This window comes from Excalfactoria chinensis, chromosome 1, assembly GCF_039878825.1.
Source record: "Excalfactoria chinensis isolate bCotChi1 chromosome 1, bCotChi1.hap2, whole genome shotgun sequence".
Classification (NCBI taxonomy): Eukaryota; Metazoa; Chordata; class Aves; order Galliformes; family Phasianidae; genus Excalfactoria; species Excalfactoria chinensis.
Window position 1 is genome coordinate 180,551,639 of NC_092825.1, and position 17,463 is coordinate 180,569,101.

Genomic DNA, 17,463 nt, shown 5'->3' on the forward strand with positions numbered 1-17,463 from the left:
TTGCTCCTTTCTTGCCTTGAGCAGGACACACCATCAATGTGTGACCTGGAGTCACGAGCTGCCCTTTCTTTAATGTAAAAAAATAAAAATAAAAATAAAAAACACATAAAAGAAGAAAAAACCATCAACCACCTTAGCATCTGCAGCAGCAGGATTTATCTTCCTATCCTTTGCATTCCCCTCCCAAGCCAGTGAAACCATCCATCTCTCACCTGCTATTAGGGAGTTCATCTCACAGCCCTAATGGAGTACGTGAGTCCTGGATTCACTCTCACTGATGCTCTCAGGCTCCGGGTCACTGTAGAAAGCGGGATGGGAATTCATTTTGAAAATCAATGCAGCCATCAATAGAGTGACTTCCCCTGGGGAAGCAGAGGTGCTTTCACTGGGCTTTGCCGCTTGCTTTCTCCCCTCCATCTCCCGTTTCATTTTACACCATTGAAGTGATAGAGGGTAACCTCCATGTAATTAATCCTGCTTCTAGGAGCCAGTGCTCTCTCTGATTTCCCCAGACTGAGCTGATTCTTTGGAAAAGTCACCTGGTGGTGCAGCATTTGTTGGGTTACTCCACGTGTTGTGACTTTGATACTCTGTCGCTCATGGTGATGCCAGGGACCGTCTCCTCAGTCCAGCACCAGCCGTATCCGTGAGTTGTGGCAACACAAGAAAATCTCTGCAATTCCTGACTCCTGGCTGAATTTTCAGGTTGGACATCAGGAAAATCTCCTTCTCCAAAAGAGTGGTCAGGTGCTGGAATGGGCTGCCCAGGGAGGTGGTGGATTCACCTTGGAGATGTTCAAGAAACATTTAGATGTTGTACTGAGGGACGCGGTTTAGTGGGAAATCTTGTTGACAGGTGGACAATTAGACTGGGTGATCCTGGAGGTCTTTTCCAACCTTGATGATTCAGTGATTCGATGATTTTGGCTTGCTGAGGCTTTTCCATGGCACGGGAATTGCAGAGCATGCAGGGATAGTATTGGACAACTGCTTAGGGATCCAACCCATCACAGTTCATGGTTGTCCTCAGATGGGGACAGGACCCCAACATTCCATCTTCACACCATCTTGTCCAAAGCCTAATGTCATGGGCAATTCCCAGCCATGATTCGAGAGGTAGCAGGACTAGGGTGCTGTTCCCAAGGGGTATTTTGGGTGCAGTCATCCTGTTCTGGATAGGAACGTGGCTGTGGGCTCCACCATGTTGGAGGGGCTAGCATTTGAGACTCAGGGATTTCTGAAGACTCCCTTTCCAATGGAGATTTGTCCTCACTGTAGTGGAATAAATATTAATAAGAATAAGGGTGAAGGGTTTGTTTTGTCTAAGGACACCAGGACAGCCACTTACTCCCATGAAAAACAGAGGAATCTCTAATGATTGTGCAAAGAAGACAGGAATTGGAGTTTTAAGCTCTCTTCCCCCACCATTAATGTCAGTGTTCCATATTGATCCTTCCTCTGTTTAGCACAAACCAAACAATAGAGTCGAGCCACGCTCTTTGGCTTTTATTAATGTACTTTTTCTGCGTTGGGTGAAGTTTGCAGCATCACCGAGGGAAAAAAAATGGAGCGTCAGTGAGCGGGTGGCAGACAGATCGATGAGGCATCTTGACAACAATCCAAAAGGCAGTGAAAAATCACCCCATGCACCGCGGCTCCTTGTCTGAGCTACAGTGGGGAGAGGGTCGAGGATTTGAGAGAAAGAATGGAGGAAAAGAGATCAGAAACCTGGAAAATCCTCCATGTCCGTGTGCTGATTCCTTAAGTGTTTCTGAAGCGGAAGTTCATGGTAGAGAAAATGTGGGAGCAGTTCCTAAATCAGTGTTTGCCCAAGGAAAGAGGGCTTTTTTTTTCATTATGTCTGGGATTTTCTTTGCATTTTGCATCAGCACCAAATAAATGTGAATTAGAGCTATAAAATGGGTGACCTCAGCACCACACAGTGCTTTACGCACCGGGAGTGCATGTGTGGAAAGGAGAGCACCGCCTCATCTGCAGCCGGAGATGGAACGACTTACCCAAGTTTCTTTTGCAACATCCTGGTTTGGGGATTTTCTTTTTTGATGACATTTTCAGCTTGGCTGTAAAAATTCATTTCTAGTTCAAATTCCTGAAGTTTCCCAGGAGGGCTGGAGTAGCTGGGTGATTACGTTTCACCTCCGGGATGTCCTCAATTGAAATGGATTTCATATCTTTTGATGTATATCTTCTTCAGCAAGGGGAGAGGGCACTGGGAGTTGGGTCCACCTCCTGTTTAATAGGCAGAAAATGTCAGAAACTCTTCCAAAGTCACAGAATAATAGAGATTTTGGGAACATGGGAGTATGTTGCAGTTCTGTTGTCACTGGGTCCATTCACATTCCCACCCCATGCTTCAGTTTACCCCACTGCAGGACAGAAATGATGTCCTGGTATGGAGGTGACTTGAATCACATCTCCAAAGCCCCCCACAGGAGATCTCTAAGGAGAAACAGCAGCAGGAACTATGGTGTTAAATCTCTTTCTTCCTTATGAGCTGGCCTGGCATCCCCTAGGCATCCTTGCAAACGGCAAGGATATGATAAAAAAAAATGATAACATCAGATAAAATGATAAAATATAATAAAACGTGATAAAATATTTATTTTCCTACTAGCTGTAATTTCTTTTGCTCCAAGCGCAGAAGCCTGCTGCTGCATCACTTAGAGCTGTAAGCAAACCCCACTGACCCTACAAGCATTGGAGCAGCATTTAAATAAGGGAATCCATGCAAAATCAAGCTGTGGAGTTGCTGAGTGTTGCCACTCACCACTGTGTTTTCTCCCCACACAGATGCCCTGCGGAGCATCGTCTCCATGAACCACGCACCGCGATCCTCACCGGCAGAGCTCAGTGGTGCCAACCACCACCTGCTGCGTGAGCGCAAGTCCTCTGCGCCTTCCCACTCCAGCCAGCCCACCCTCTTCACCTTTGACTCCCCTGCCAGCCACCTCCAGAGCACCCTCTCTGCCAGTGCCCCCCAGGATTACCTTTTCCTCCACCAGTGTATGAGCAGAAAGTCGGAAAACGCAAGGTATTGTAACAAATCATGTAATATCATAGAATCATAGAATCATGGAATCATAGAATGGCCTGGGTTGAAAAGGACCACAATGATCATCTGGTTTCAACTCCCAACAGCCATATGCAGGGCTACCAACCAGCAGACCAGGCTGCCCACAGCCACATCCAGCCTGGCCTTGAATTCCTCCAGGGATGGGGCATCCACAACTTCCTTGGGCAACCTCTTCCAGTGTGTCACCACCCCTCTGGGTGAAAAGCTTCCTCCTAAGATCCAACCTAAACATCCCCTGTCTCAGTTTAAAACCATTCCCCCTTGTCCTGTCACTATCTACCCTCGTAAACAGCCGTTCCCCCTCCTGTTTATACACTCCCTTCAAGTACTGGAAGACTGCAATGAGGTTTCCCCAGAGCCTTCTCTTCTCCAAGCTGAACAATCCCAGTTCCCTCAACCTTTCCTCATCGGAGAGGTGCTCCAGCCCTCTGATCATCAAAAACAAATCTCATGGCGAGGCAACGCTGGCATTGGGCAACGCAATGAGATGGCCCTACTTGAGCAGGTTTTGGATGAGATCATAGAATCATAGAATCATTAAGGTTGGAAAAAACCTCTAAGATCATCAGGCCCGACCATCCACCAATACTAGCCCATGTACCTAAGTACTAAGTCTATCCTTTCCTGAAATACCTCCACTGATGCTGACTCCCCCACCTCCCTGGGTAGCTTGTTTTAATGCAACAGCACTCTTTCTGAAAAGAAATTCTTCCTCGTATCCAAACTGAACCTTCCCTGGTCCAACTTGAGGCCATTCTCTCTTGTCCTGTTGCCGAAATGGACCCAGAGTTCCCTTCTGACCTCAACCCTGAGGTGATTTCCTAAGGTCTTGCAAAACTCAGTTGCAGAAAGCCCTGATCAATGGTCTGCTTTTGGAGCAGGAGTTTCCACTGGTGACCTTATGACTTTCCCAGCTTTCTTCATTTAACCAGAAAACCCCCAGCCCAGGGATGGGCAGGTTTTACATCACTTTCGACCTCCAGACACAGATAGTTGCCTTAAATAAGGAAGAGCTTCCTTGGCTTGAGGAATTTTGGCTGGTGAGAGCAGTGAGGAGGATGGAGGAGAAGCGGCCAGAGCCCAGCTGGTGGGGTGTGAGAGCAGAGCCTGAGCTGCCGCCTCCGCTGGGTTTTCCTGCTGCAGCTGCCTTTCCTTACCAAAAAACAACAACAACAAAAAGCTGGGGTCAGAAAATTAACTTCAGATGGCGTTAATGGAACAGTGTTTATAAAAAGCCCTCTGATGCTCCAGCTGGAAGGATATCTGAAAGCCACGCTCCAAGATCTCAAACGCAACCAGGGTGAGGAGGAGGAGGAGAGTACAAACACCGATGCTTTGATGGGCAGAGACAAATTGGGCCTGAAATAATCACCCTGGATCAATGCCCATTGCAGGGGTCAGGCTGCAGGACTGCTGGGAATCCCCCCACCCAGCTCTGTTGCTCTCACTTTACTCATCCATAATATGAGAATAATAGTAGCTAATTGGTAGAGGAAGATGAGTTATTAACCCGTAGGATACTTCAGATCCTTGCCTGGAAGGTCCAAACATCTCACAGGCAGACAGAACTCCAACGGCAGAGGGGATGCGTTGGTGGGTGTTATCACAGCATCGCGTTTCTTTTTTTTCACCAAATAAACCCTGTTTCTGAGCGCCATCTCGTGCTGGCTCCAGGAAACAGAGCCTTCACCCTGCACAGAATCAGCCTCACTTGAGTGATGATAACTGACCTCTACCAGCTTTTCCCACCAAAGTGACACTTGCCAGGGATTTGCAGCAGGAAATTCCCTTGTAACCATTACACATTGGTGACAGGGAAGGACTCACAATAATGGGGAGGTGTTTATATGTTGAAATGATTTCAAACTAAAACGGTGAAGATTCAGACTGGATCTTTAAGAAGGAAAGTTTTCTTTTGTTTGTTTGTTTTCTGATAAGGGTGGTGAGGCACTGGAACAGGTTGCCCAGAGAGGTGGTAGATTCCCCCATCCCTGGAGACATTCAAGGTTAGGCTGGATGGGGCTTTGAGCACCTGATGGAGCTGCAGACATCCCTCCTCATTGCAGGGGAGCTGGACTAGATGATCTTTAAGTGTCCTTTCCAACTGTAGGAAGAGGGAGGCAGCAACAGGAGGGATGAAACAAGAGGCTGGAGGTAAAATGTGTTTTGACAGAGGGTTCAGAGAAACTCAGTAGAGGAGTGGCAGCTCACAAGTAGTTGCTGGAGTACCAGATTCTCCCCAGCTTTTGGTCTTCATCCTTGGGCATGAGCTCAATGCTAATCAAAGAATCATTAGCATGGAGTGACATAATGATCACGATGCCCCACTCTCCGCCAAGGAACTGAGTGTAAATCTGAATTCAACCCCAAGAATTATTCCTCTCAGACTGCGATCAAGGCTGAAAATCCCAGTTCCTAGATGGAAACTGCTGAGAGTGTAACTGACCTCTTTGGAGCTTGCACCACTCTGTGTGGAGCTCCAGGATGGGTCTCCAGCATCTCTATCCTGCTGTCCATGCATCCCCACAACCACCCAAGTGATTAAACAGAGCCACAATGAAAAGAAAAGAAAAGCACATCTCAGTCCATCACTGGCTTCCTATGGCTCTGAGTGTCAACAGAAGGAAACGGTCTGTTTCAGTAACAAACACCCCTGAATAGGAGATGCATCTTGAACAGCATGACAGGGTCCTGGGGACGCGCTGATATTGTAACACATTGGTTTTAGAGGCTGCTCCCTGCAGGAGTATAGCAAAGGGACCTGATCAGAGCTTTGCAATGAGCACTCTTCCCTCCAGCCCTCCCATGAGGGCCCCATCTCTCCCAGCAGAGGTTTTGTTGCCCTGTGAGAGGTCAAGATGTAGGTGTTGCCTGGATACTTTGCAAAAATCCCCATGAAGAATTATTTCAGCCCATCTTGAATGAATTGACACAGTGTAGGTAAAAATAATCCTTCCTGCTTCCTTGGATGTGAATGACCAACACATGTTGGTGTTGATGATGGGGTGGCTCATTGCAGTATTGCTTTGGATCACTGTCAGCTAATGCAAAAATTGCAGTTTCTTTCTATCTTAATTAAAGGCCCATTGCAGCCTTTAGCCCTGCCATGAAGCTGTGTGTCTGCAGCTCCCACTCATGGCTTCACTGGCAAGAGCCTGAGGCTACAGGTTGTCCTTGGGCATCTTGAGGATGTTCCATAGAATCATAGAATTATTAATGTTGGAAAAGACCACTAACATCAAGTCCAACCACAGACCCATCCCTACCATGCCCACTAACCATGTCCCTCAGTGCCACATCTACACATCTTTTTAACACCTCCATCACTTTCCTGGGCAGCCTGTTTCAATGCATTACCAGTTTTTCCAAGAAGAAATATCCAGCTTGTTTTGGGACGCATTGGGTCATGGGCAGGCACACTTGGAGGGGTCTGAGTTGTTCTTGTGCTCCCCAGCTCTCCCTCATCTCAGCCCCTTTCTTTCCTTCTTCTGCAGGAGCGCCAGCTTCTCCCAAGCCACAAGGTCCTCCTTTTTCATGCGCAGTGACACAGCTGTCCAGAAGCTCTCGCAAGGCAACGGGCACTGCGTGAACGGAGTGGGTGGGCAGCTCCATGGCTTTTACAGCCTGCCAAAACCCAGCCGACACAACTCAGAGTTCAGGGACAGCGCGTACGACCTCCCACGCTCTTTTGGTTCCTACACTCACCCCAAGTTGAGCCTCACCAGTTCCGAAACGGATAACGAGGAAGTCTACACCTACAAGACTCCCAGCAATGCCTTATGCAAGGAATTTGGGGAGCTCTCCACGGACTCCTACGATATTCCTGCCACCCCGCTCTCTGTCTACCAGATCCCCAGGACATTTACACTAGACAAGAACCACAATGCTCTGGCTGTGGCCGCCAGCGACTCGCCCACCATGCCACCCCCACGGCCTCCAAAACCTGGACAGATGGAGCCACGATGGGGCAGCCCACCCCAGCGACCCCAACCCAGTGAAAGCTTAGGGTTGGCCCCCATGGCTGCCACCATTCCCCGGAGAAACACACTGCCAGCAGTGGAGAACAGCAGGCTGCACCGAGGTGAATCTGGGGACTGGGAGCAGGGTCTGGCTTTCTCTTATCTAGAAACCTTGGACAGGGAGGTCCAACTGAGTTGCAACAGAGCCAGGGTAGATGTTGACAAAAGCCATTGTGGGAGGCTAAACACAAAGAATCTTTCCCTGACAAGTTTCTGGCCCTGCTTTTGGTATGCAATAGATTCATGGCATGGAGAGGCACCCTAGGGCACTGCTCACCCAAGTTGCTCAGCAGGGTGTTGTGCCTTGAACTAAAACCCCAAACCTGCTTGTCCATACGGTCCTTCACCAAGATTTGCCATTTTTAGCTTGGTTGTCATTCAGTTCATAACCAGGGCTATCAGAGCAACAACCTGAGCAGCAACCTGAAGGAATCTCTTCATTTGCTCACCAGACAGGGAAGTAGTTTTGCACATCTCCAAGACCCAAGACCCCAATACCCTTCCCATTGCCCATGGGTGGGCCATGGATGAATGTACCCTTTCTGAACTTTGGTCCTAGTCTTGGAGGGATCAGAGGAGTCTTGGAAAGAACAGTTTCTCTCTGCATCTCCTAGTCTATCCCAGTTAATGTAATTGTTGGTTCTCAAACAAGTGAGGTAGTGCAAAGTAATTTAGAAGGGATAGTTGGAAAGAAAATATACAATAAATTATACTCACGGCTCTATGAAATGCCTTTTTCATTTTCTTCTACCTAAATACTAACATTTAGACTGAGACCAGGGCCACACTCAACAGTATGTAGACAGTAAGTATTCCAGTGCTTAGCACCCCATCTTCACCCCATCCTCCCTCCAGCAGAAGCTGCCAGCCCTTATGTCTGCCAACAGAGCTGTAAAAAGCTCTCCCTTTAACCCAGTTTTGTCACCATGATCTACCTTTCCTGACATCTTCACCCCTGAGACTTTGCAGTGCTATGACAGAACCAGGTTAGGTGCAGGCAGCACAGTGATGTGTTGGGCATGATAAATGGGAGAGAGTGCATCAGGGATTCAGAGGATCTGGGATGGCCTTCAGGTCAAATCATCACACCAGTGTCTCTTGCCTTGACCAGCAGGGATAGATATTGCCTTGCAGGGCCAAGTTCATTAGCAGCTGTACTGGGATGTGTTGTACATTTGTGGTTGTCTTGCAGCTTCTTCTTGCGAGACGTACGACTATCCCCAGCACGGGGGCAGCAGCTCCATGCAGTCGGTGGAGTCCATGAATGATGGGTACAACTCCTACCTGGTGAGTTGGCTGTTGGGTAGATCATTGCTCTATAAGCACCATTTGGGCCTTTATAGATTAAGAGACAATTCCACACAGAGCCTCACAAGAAAGGCTTTATGATCCTAAACCATGGTGACCAGGAGTTAGGCTTCTTCCTGAAAGCCAGGGATGCTGCTGAGCTGCATTTTGACACATTGCCAGAGAAGCCTCTATTGTGCTCTTTCTAAAACTTCCTGAACTGGAAATTACATTAGAGCAGTCTTTCATATTTTGTTTTAGTCATGGTCAAAGCCCAGGGAAAAATAACTTTACTATCTATGTTAAGAGTGGGGGAGGTAGGCCCTCAGTGCAAACTCATGGCCAAGGAGGATAAAGGCTATTCATTCCCTCTGTGCTGAGTTGTTAAGGCTGGTCCCACTCATATGTGGTGTGTTTGATGATGATGATGAAATGAAGGGGTTTGTAGGGTCTCTGAATGGTGTCTGATGCTCACAATGTGCTACCGCTTGTCCCACAGCAGGCCAAGGCTGTGGTGGCCCGCTCCCACAGTGCTGACTCCGAGGACAACTACGTCCCCATGAACCCTGGTTCCTCACCCCTGATCCACACTGAGAAAACCAACGACAACGCCCAGAGTCTCTACATCCCCATGAGCCCTGGGCCACATCACTTTGACCTGGTGGGATTGTCCTCGGCCACCCTCCCCATGCATAAAGGAGGGGCCATGGCCCAGTGCCACAGGCGGCTGAGTGAGATCCAGCCCCCACCAGTCAACCGCAACCTCAAACCCGACCGGAAAGGTAAGAATGTGTGTTCGTGGGCAAAGCTTTCCCAGAACCCTTCTGGCTACATCTGTCTTCTTGTGCACGCTCAACAAAGTCCTGTGCGAGGTCTCGGTTGCTACCAGCAGCACAGTCAGACCCTCAGATCTCCCCCTTCCCCATTCCATTCCTCTTTCAAGAGGACTGTGGTGCAATGAAGTGTAAAATACCCATCTCTCTCCCTTCCTGGCCTTTAAGGGAGATGCACGTGGCAAGCACAACCCTCTTGCTGGCAGCTCTTTCTGCACTCCATCCCAAAACCTTTGGGTGGTGGCACAGTTACCATCCCTGGAGGTGTTCAAGAAACATTTAGATGTGTCATTTAGGGACATGGTTTAGTGAGCAATATTGGTGGTAGACAGACAGTTGGACTAGACAGTCTTAGAGGTCTTTTCTAACCTTAATGTTTTGATGACTGTATTAAGATCACTCAGATTTCTCCTACTGTTTCCCACTGACTGGTTCACAGCAGCTTTTCCCTCAGGGCTTTTCCTACACCCATAATCACCACTTTGACTCCTGCTCTGCCTATTCGGGGAATATTGGTCACAGCTCAGGAGGGCTCCCACCGTTAGGATGTCAGCACCTAACTTAATCAGCACACTAGATGAGGGCTGGGGTTGCAGCAGAGCATTCTTCTCTTCCACATAATAAACTACCCATGATGAGAAAAGCTTTCAGGTTACTCTGTAGATTCCCTTTTTGAATCAGTCTGGGCAAGTGCTCTAGCCAGAAGTTGGTCAGTGCTGGTGTTTTCTAGCTCTGCTGAGGCATCAGGGCTCCCTTATGAGACACATTCCCCTTTTGGGGCCATCCGTACAGCTCTGAGCTGTGAGTCAGAGGGAGAAACTGACTTTTTCTCCCTGTCTCAGCATAAATGACAGAAGAGATCTTTGATTTGTCATCAGCAAGGAGGGCTGATGTGCAAAATGGGAGGCAACAAGTAAATTTTAGGAGACTATCCCCTCTCGTGTTGGTTATGATCTGAATAAACACTTTTATCCCAGCAAAGCCATCACCGCTGGACCTGAGGAACAACACTGTCATCGATGAGCTTCCCTTCAAATCTCCAGTGACAAAATCCTGGTCCAGACCAAGGTGAGTAATGGTTGGGTGTGATGCATACTCCAGTTTCCCCAAAAGATGGGTGATCACTTCCATCTTGATTTTTCCTTTGTTGATTTTAGAAACAGCAGCTGCAGAGCTGGGTCGCAGCTGTACTGAGCTGAAAGTCCACCTTGCACAACACCTTCATCCATCAGGGATCAATAGGAGCTATCTGGGAAGAGGATTAGAATTGGGAATGTATTGAGTAATTATTTCCTAAAATCTCCTGCCATACCAGCTGGTTTGGGGCTGGGGGGTTTCTTTGGTCACATCATGGCCAAACTTTGGATCTGGGTCAGATGATATTGAAGAAGGAGCACCATCTCCCTTGGATTCCTTGTGAGCTCTGTCCAAGTGCTGGGAGAGCCAGAGCCACATTCCCCACATCACAGCACATCACTTCCAGTGACTGGAAGATAAATGGGTTTAGGTTAGGATTTCACGTGAAAGCCCAGCATGTGGCTGAGCAGCTAATTAAGATCCCTTGGAAACATTTCCTATTTGGGGATCTGACATTGCCACAGAGCTGTGACTCTGACACAAGACCTGCAGTCCATCATGACTTGTGATGTGGCTGAGCGACCCCAGCTCAACTGCAGTAGGGGCACAGTCCCAATTTCATATCCAACTCATCCCCAGAAGTGCTGATTTAGTCTAAAAACGCGGGGTGAGACGCACAGGGTTTGACTCAGTTGTGTTTTGATTGCCTTGAAAGCAAAGCCTAGCCAGGAGGAAGTCTGCAAAATGAAACCAAAGCACTTCATAGCAAAGTCTGCCAGCCAAAAATAACAGGATTCACGCAGCTCCAGTTCTGCTGCTAATTCGCAGTCTGATCTTGTCCAATGAAAGGAAGAAGCCAGGTTTGGCTGTTATGACTCTTGTAATAAATTGGATTGTGTGGAGACTGACTGCAGGGCATGAGCGCTGTGTGCTGAAATCACTGCACCAGGAAACAGCACACAGACTTTGACTGACATGATGCCTGACCCCGTGGAAGCTAATGGATTTTTCCCTTAACAGTTAATCACATGAACCTGCCTTTACTGCAAAGAAACAAATAGCTCTTTAAGACACAGGCTTCAATGCCAGATGCTGATTGCATTATGTTATTCCCCATAATTGGATCTGGCCAATTGAAAACAAGGCAACGCCTTGCAGATTTTTTTCAATCAAAAAATTCAAATAGGGCCCTGTATGGTTCCAAAGCCTGGAGCTGAAAAGGGCCTGGAGATGAGAAGCCTGCTGGGGACCTCCATGGAGGCTGTCTCTGCATCCTCCCCAATGAAATGCTTCCTGTGAGATGAAAGAGTTCATGGATCCTGATTTATGCAGCTGATTTCAGGAGAGTTATGGATATGCTCAGGGAGGTACTGGATGCCCCGTCCTTGGAGACATCCAAGGTCAGGCTGGATGGGCTCTGAGCATCTGATGGAGCTGTAGGTGTCCCTGTTTGTTGCAGGGGAGTTGGACCAGATGGCCTTTAATGGTCCTTTCCAACTCAAACAATTCTATGATTCTGTGGTACAGTAAGTAAGGAGTTATTTTAAAAGTTCTAGGAAGGGAAAAAACAATAAGATCAAACCCAGTGCTTAGTTGACACTAATGGGACAGACAGATTGGAAGACCCCCAATACCATCAGCTCTTCTCCATCACCCACCACAAACACTGTAAGAGATCAGGTGCAGCTCTCTTCCATCTCTCCCCAGCCACGGACCCACAGCCATCATTAACATGTTGCACCTTGTCCTTACAGCCAGACCTTCAACGCCGGTTCTTTGCAATACTGTCGACCTGTCTCCTCCCAGAGCATCACCAGCACTGACTCAGGAGACAGTGAAGAGAACTACGTGGCAATGGTAAGGGCCCCCTGGTAGGATACATGGTCCTGGTAGGACATGTATGTTCCCCAGTGCTGCAAACGCATTCCTGGCTCATGACATGGAAGCACCACAATGATTCCGATAGCATCATGATGGATGTCGCGTGCATCCTTGTATAATCCCCACATGCACAAAACAGTGGCTTTTGTTCCTGGTATAATACATCCTACTGGGGTTTTAATTCCATATGAGAGCTCGAACACACATTACTTATTTCTCAAGGAATTAAGAGGGAATAAAAACATCTTGGGCGTATTTTCCTAATTAAGTTCATTTTTTTTTCAGGGCCTTTTTCCCCACTGACATCATGTTTGTGCGGAGGGCAGGGGCTATCAGAGCACAGCAGGGAGTGGCACTGCTTTACAGGGAGGGGCTTTGTCTCTCTTAGCAAGGCTGCTGACTTGAAGCATATTTTTAAGGCTGCGTAACTGAGGGGGCTGAGGAGATGGGTGCAGTGCATAGCACGGTTGTGTTGAGCAGAGATCCCGGCACTGCGTTCACTGAGGAGCGGTTCCCAGGTTCCCAATGTCTCATTATCTGGCACGTGAATAAAACCAGCACAGGGCAGCAGAACTGCAAGGATGAAACACATCCACAGCACACACATTTATTATCCAATACACAACCCAGTCCCCAGCAGTTCTGCAGTTCTGGTTCCTTGTGAGCAATGAGGGAGAGTCTTTGGGATAGGATCTCTTTTGAAAGTGGCACTCAGGCATTTCTTTGCCAGATTTGTGTTAATTCCTTTGTAATTATTCTTATTTCTTCCCATTTTAATGCTGGTTATCTCTCCTGTCTCTTCCCTGCATTAGCAAAACCCCATTTCTGCTTCTCCTGTTCCTAGTGGCACCAACAGCCCAGCGCCTAAAAAGAGTTCGGGTAGTGTGGATTATCTGGCTCTGGACTTCCAGCCAAGCTCACCAGGGCCGCACAGAAAGGTACTGGGGATTTGCTAAACTTCTGATTAAAAGCAATGCTGAGATTTTTCCGTGTGTCTGTAAGAATTCTTGAGATCTTACAAGAAAATGAGCAAGATGCAACTCGTGCTCCAGAGCTGGTGAGAAGGCAGAGACCTGGGTGCTGGTTTAACCCTCTCATCACACTGTGGTCTCATGCAAGAAAGCTGCAGAAGAGGCCAAAATCTCCCACCCAATACCATTCAGGAGGTCAGAGGGAGGGTGATGAGCTGTAAGGGAGGATGGGAGTCGATGGCTGCTGATGGATAACCAGCTGGTGGCTGTCTTTCTCCTCCCCACAGCCCTCCACCTCATCAGTTGCCTCAGATGAGAAGGTTGACTATGTGCAAGTGGACAAGGAGAAGACACAGGCGCTGCAGAGCACCATGCAGGAGTGGACTGATGTGCGGCAGTCCTCAGAGGCCACCAAGAGCACCAAGCAATAGCGGCAGGGCAGACACCTAACAGGCAAATGTCCCAAGGGTTCTCCCAGCTTGGGGCCCTACCAGACTCCCAGCTCCATTTGGACTGGATTTCTCTAAAACTGCTGTCTGTGTGGAGGGGAAGGGTTCTTTATTATCATTTTCTTTTAAGACGAAAGAAACTTAATTGCAGAGGAAGACTTGGCAGATACTGTTTGCCAGTGATAAAGGTCAACTGTATTTGTTGGCTGGGTTTATGCTTCAGCTGCTGAATGCACCATCCAGGAACTTTGATGTAGCAATACCAGGTTCCACCTTACACATTTGTTGCTTACAGTTATTAAAGCCACCTTGTATATGCTAATCTCATCCTTCCCCATCTTCTTCCATACCATGCCCATAAACTCTGCCACTTATGTTTGGCAGCATCTCTTCTAGGACATCATTTCCCACCACCAATTCTCTCCTCCTTATGGTTGCCCTCTTCTCAGCATCCACTCAATCCCAAAACTGAGCAAAGCCCATTCATTCCTCTTTGACTTTATTTGCATCATCCCATCTCTTGTAAATAGTGATGTGTTCAAAACTTCTGATAGTTTTTTCTCACTGTGGGACAGCCTCTGTGTTTCTGGTAGTGATTTGTAACCGTGATGAGCTCGAAGAGCTTCCAGACTGCCTTGTTGAGATGGCTTTGCAGTCCAGGACTTGCCCCACCGTACCTACATACACCAGCACGTACTCAGACACTTGCATGCATGCAGGAACACCCAGGTGTGATGGAGTGTCTTTTATGGTTGACTCTCAAAGTCAGTGGGTTGGAGAGGCTGGCTTTTGGATGGCAGAATTTCAGCCTCTCTGAAGCCAATTGCCTGTGAATCAGGCCCTAGGAAACAAAACCTACCTTTTGTGGCACAAAAATAAGCCCAGAGAGGATGAGTCCTACCTCTGGCCATCTGTATGAGGCATTCAGAAAGGCTGTGGGGCCCCTGTGTACCTGGGCTGATGTGAGGTTGATAAGTGGAAGGCAGGAGGAGATGTAGGGACCAGGAGAAGGCAGATGTTGTACCTCAGAAGTAGGACTTGAGTGAGGGGCTTCTGTGGGTTTTATCTGGGGTGAAAGAAGTGGAATAACTGAAATGTTTGTCAGTGGTGAGGCCTTAGGCTTGGAAAGGAGCTGGTCAGAAGAAGCAGGACAGGGTATTTCAGTGTTAAATGTATTGCAGCATACAGCTGGTTGATGCTGGAAACAAAGGATTGGTCTAAATACTTTTCTTCATCTTTAGTGATACCTCTTTGATACAGACAGGACTTTGTGATGGTAACGACCCCAGGCTCTGATCATGGATGGGAAGCTGTTGTTCCACTGCCTGCATCTTTGACACATGGAGGCTTTGGGATTGTTCCCCAAGCAGCTGCTGCACATGGAGAATAGAGAAGGAAGAGGCAGCTTATTGCAAAGATAATAACTCATGATCTCATGAAAACAGGAAGAACTAATGATTGCCATGGAGCTGCCTGATTGCCAGACAGCAAGCACTGACACAGATAAACAGACTGACTGCATATCGAGAGCTAAACAAAAGGCACGTTAGAAGGATTAGGTAATAACATTTGCTAAACAGCTTGAGTTATTCTTTCTTCAAGATGGACCCCTCCCAGCACCAGGGGCTCTACTTCCCACAACCACCACCAAGAAAAGCAATCGTTTGTATTAATTATTGATGCTTAAGTGTTAACCCATTTGTTTAATATTGGCCTGAGTTTGGAAAGGGCCAGATGCATCTCACATGGGTACAGGATGCCAGACCCTTAGAAGCTAGGCTCTGCCTCATAAAATAAGTCTTCAGTTTCCAACACACATTTATGTTTTCCTCTGCCCTGCCATGAAATGGGATGATATTAAGGGAGAAGCTCTGATGACCCTTTTAAGACATTGCAGTGTTGGCCTTTTACAAGAATAACGGAGCAAATATTCTCATGCTTATGGTAAAAATAATAATCATCATCTAGGAGAGAGATGAGAGAAGTCCCAAAGGGGGAAGATTTAGCACAGCCAGATGCTTTGTGAAGACCAGGGCCTGTGCTTCTCATTGTGGACTTGAACGCTTGCGTGGTGAGATAATGAAATGAAGAGCAGAGTGCAGTGCTTCATCTTTCTATAGCCCCTTTCATCACCACTTCTCAGGGGAGACAAAACATTGGGTCTGGTCCAGAGCCCACTGAAGTCACTCTAAAGACTCCCATGAAGCTCAGTGAGCTCATTAAGAGGATGTGGAGAGATCTTCTGGTCTTGGCATCCTATGGGTGCCTGAGACACGAAGGAAAAGCCAGTCCCATGGATCTGGTGTGCATTGACCTGGTTGGAAGTGAGCTCTGCACAGTCCATGTGGCTTTCCTATTTTGTCCCCCAACCTGCTCTATACAAAGGAAGATCAGGTTGGGGAGGAGGGATTATGATGTACACTGAACATATTTCCCTGCCAAAATCATACTCCTAAAATGCAGCCATCTCTGGGTGGATTGCAGCAGAAACTTCAGAAATAGCCCTTCGTGTTGGTTGGGGTCTCTCGCAGTGCAATTATGCTTGAGATAAACTGAGCCATTAGATAATATATCCAGTTCTTTGGAGCACGGTCAGAAATGTGTGTCTTCTACCTCATGTGAGGCTCGAGATGGGGAGCTCAGCCATGGTGCAGTTGTTTGAGAACCAAACCAGGGCTGGGATACAATTGATGCATCTAGTGCCCACATCCATGTTAAATCCAAGGTGTTAAGATTAGGAAAGCATAATCAGTACTAAACACTACTGGAGAAAACAGTCCTTTTTCTCCACATCCCACAAATGCTGATATTTGTTCACGGGCAGAACAAAAGCAGCTATTTCACAACTGCTGCTTACTATATTCCTACCTTGCTTTGAGGTCTATATTGCCCCCAAAACCAGAAATATTCCTTCAGTTTTTTTCCTGCTGAGCATCCAGCAAGTGGCCCCTCCATACTAAACAGCAACTCCTTGACTCCATCCATGCATTGCCATATAGAAGTGGCTGTACCAGCCCCTCTGTAATCAATTGCTGTGGTGGAAATCGCCATTCCTGCCTGTTGCTGAGCTGATTACAGCAGTCCCTGATGATTAATGTTTGTGTAGTATTTAGTCTTAAACTGTATTGAAAAGCAGCTGGCTTAATTACACGGAGTGCCAAGAACTTTGTCCTGAAGGCATTGAGTTTATCACATCCACTCTATACTTGGATACTCAAGTATGACAGACTCTTTTGTTAGAAATAGGTATTTTAGGAAGCTGAGAGTACTGCTAATGATTCATTTTAAATGCAGGCAAAAGACCTGACTTGAGTCCTTACGTCTGAGCCTCCTCTTCAGCTACACGGTCTCATTTATGACAAGGGATGTGCTTTTTAAAGTGTGTACTCACAGAGGAGGGTTGACTGTAGGACTGTAGGACATCATGACCTCGGTTTTTAGTTTTATTAAGTATCAGAGCCATGTCAGAAAGTTCTTCCCAGCATTTAAAACTACTGATTTGGTGGGTTTAGGGGCAGAGATTTCCAAAACCTGTGTATTCCTTCTTGTGAGTTTGCAACTGCTGTTCACAGCCTCTCTGTCTCATGAGATACGTGAGTTGTCTTCGAACTGATTTGCTCTGACTTGACATTTGAGAGTTTCCATCTCTAAATGGATGCCAGGATGAGATCTAGTCTCAAATATAAGATGTGTGTGTGCAGATTGTGCTGGGACAAAGCTGACTGACTGGCAGATGGGGCTACATCTGGAGCTGGCACCAGAAGGTGCCCAAGGCTTGGGTTGACTGGGAGATAACTGGGATGAGTTTGGAGCCAGGGCCACCAGCCACTGAAGAGAGTTGTATACAAGTTG

At 47.5% G+C, this 17,463-nt stretch overlaps 1 protein-coding gene across 2 annotated transcripts in view; it reads left to right on the forward strand.

Annotated features, from left to right (window-relative positions):
- GAB2 (GRB2 associated binding protein 2) overlaps window positions 1-17,245 on the forward strand; it is an 84,396-nt gene extending 67,151 nt beyond the window's left edge. Inside the window, exons 3-10 of one of the 2 annotated variants that reach the window (XR_011902642.1) lie at window positions 2,812-3,052; window positions 6,589-7,175; window positions 8,306-8,400; window positions 8,900-9,182; window positions 10,211-10,301; window positions 12,065-12,167; window positions 13,036-13,129; window positions 13,450-13,588. Coding sequence is in view for 1 of the 2 variants with exons in the window: in XM_072326968.1 (XP_072183069.1) it covers window positions 2,812-3,052; window positions 6,589-7,175; window positions 8,306-8,400; window positions 8,900-9,182; window positions 10,211-10,301; window positions 12,065-12,167; window positions 13,004-13,129; window positions 13,450-13,593 (1,670 nt within the window). In the remaining variant the exon portion in view is untranslated. Of the gene's footprint in view, window positions 1-2,811; window positions 3,053-6,588; window positions 7,176-8,305; window positions 8,401-8,899; window positions 9,183-10,210; window positions 10,302-12,064; window positions 12,168-13,003; window positions 13,130-13,449 lie in introns of both variants that reach the window. The other variant, XM_072326968.1, reaches the window with a different exon arrangement.
- The last annotated feature ends 218 nt before the right edge of the window (window positions 17,246-17,463 follow it).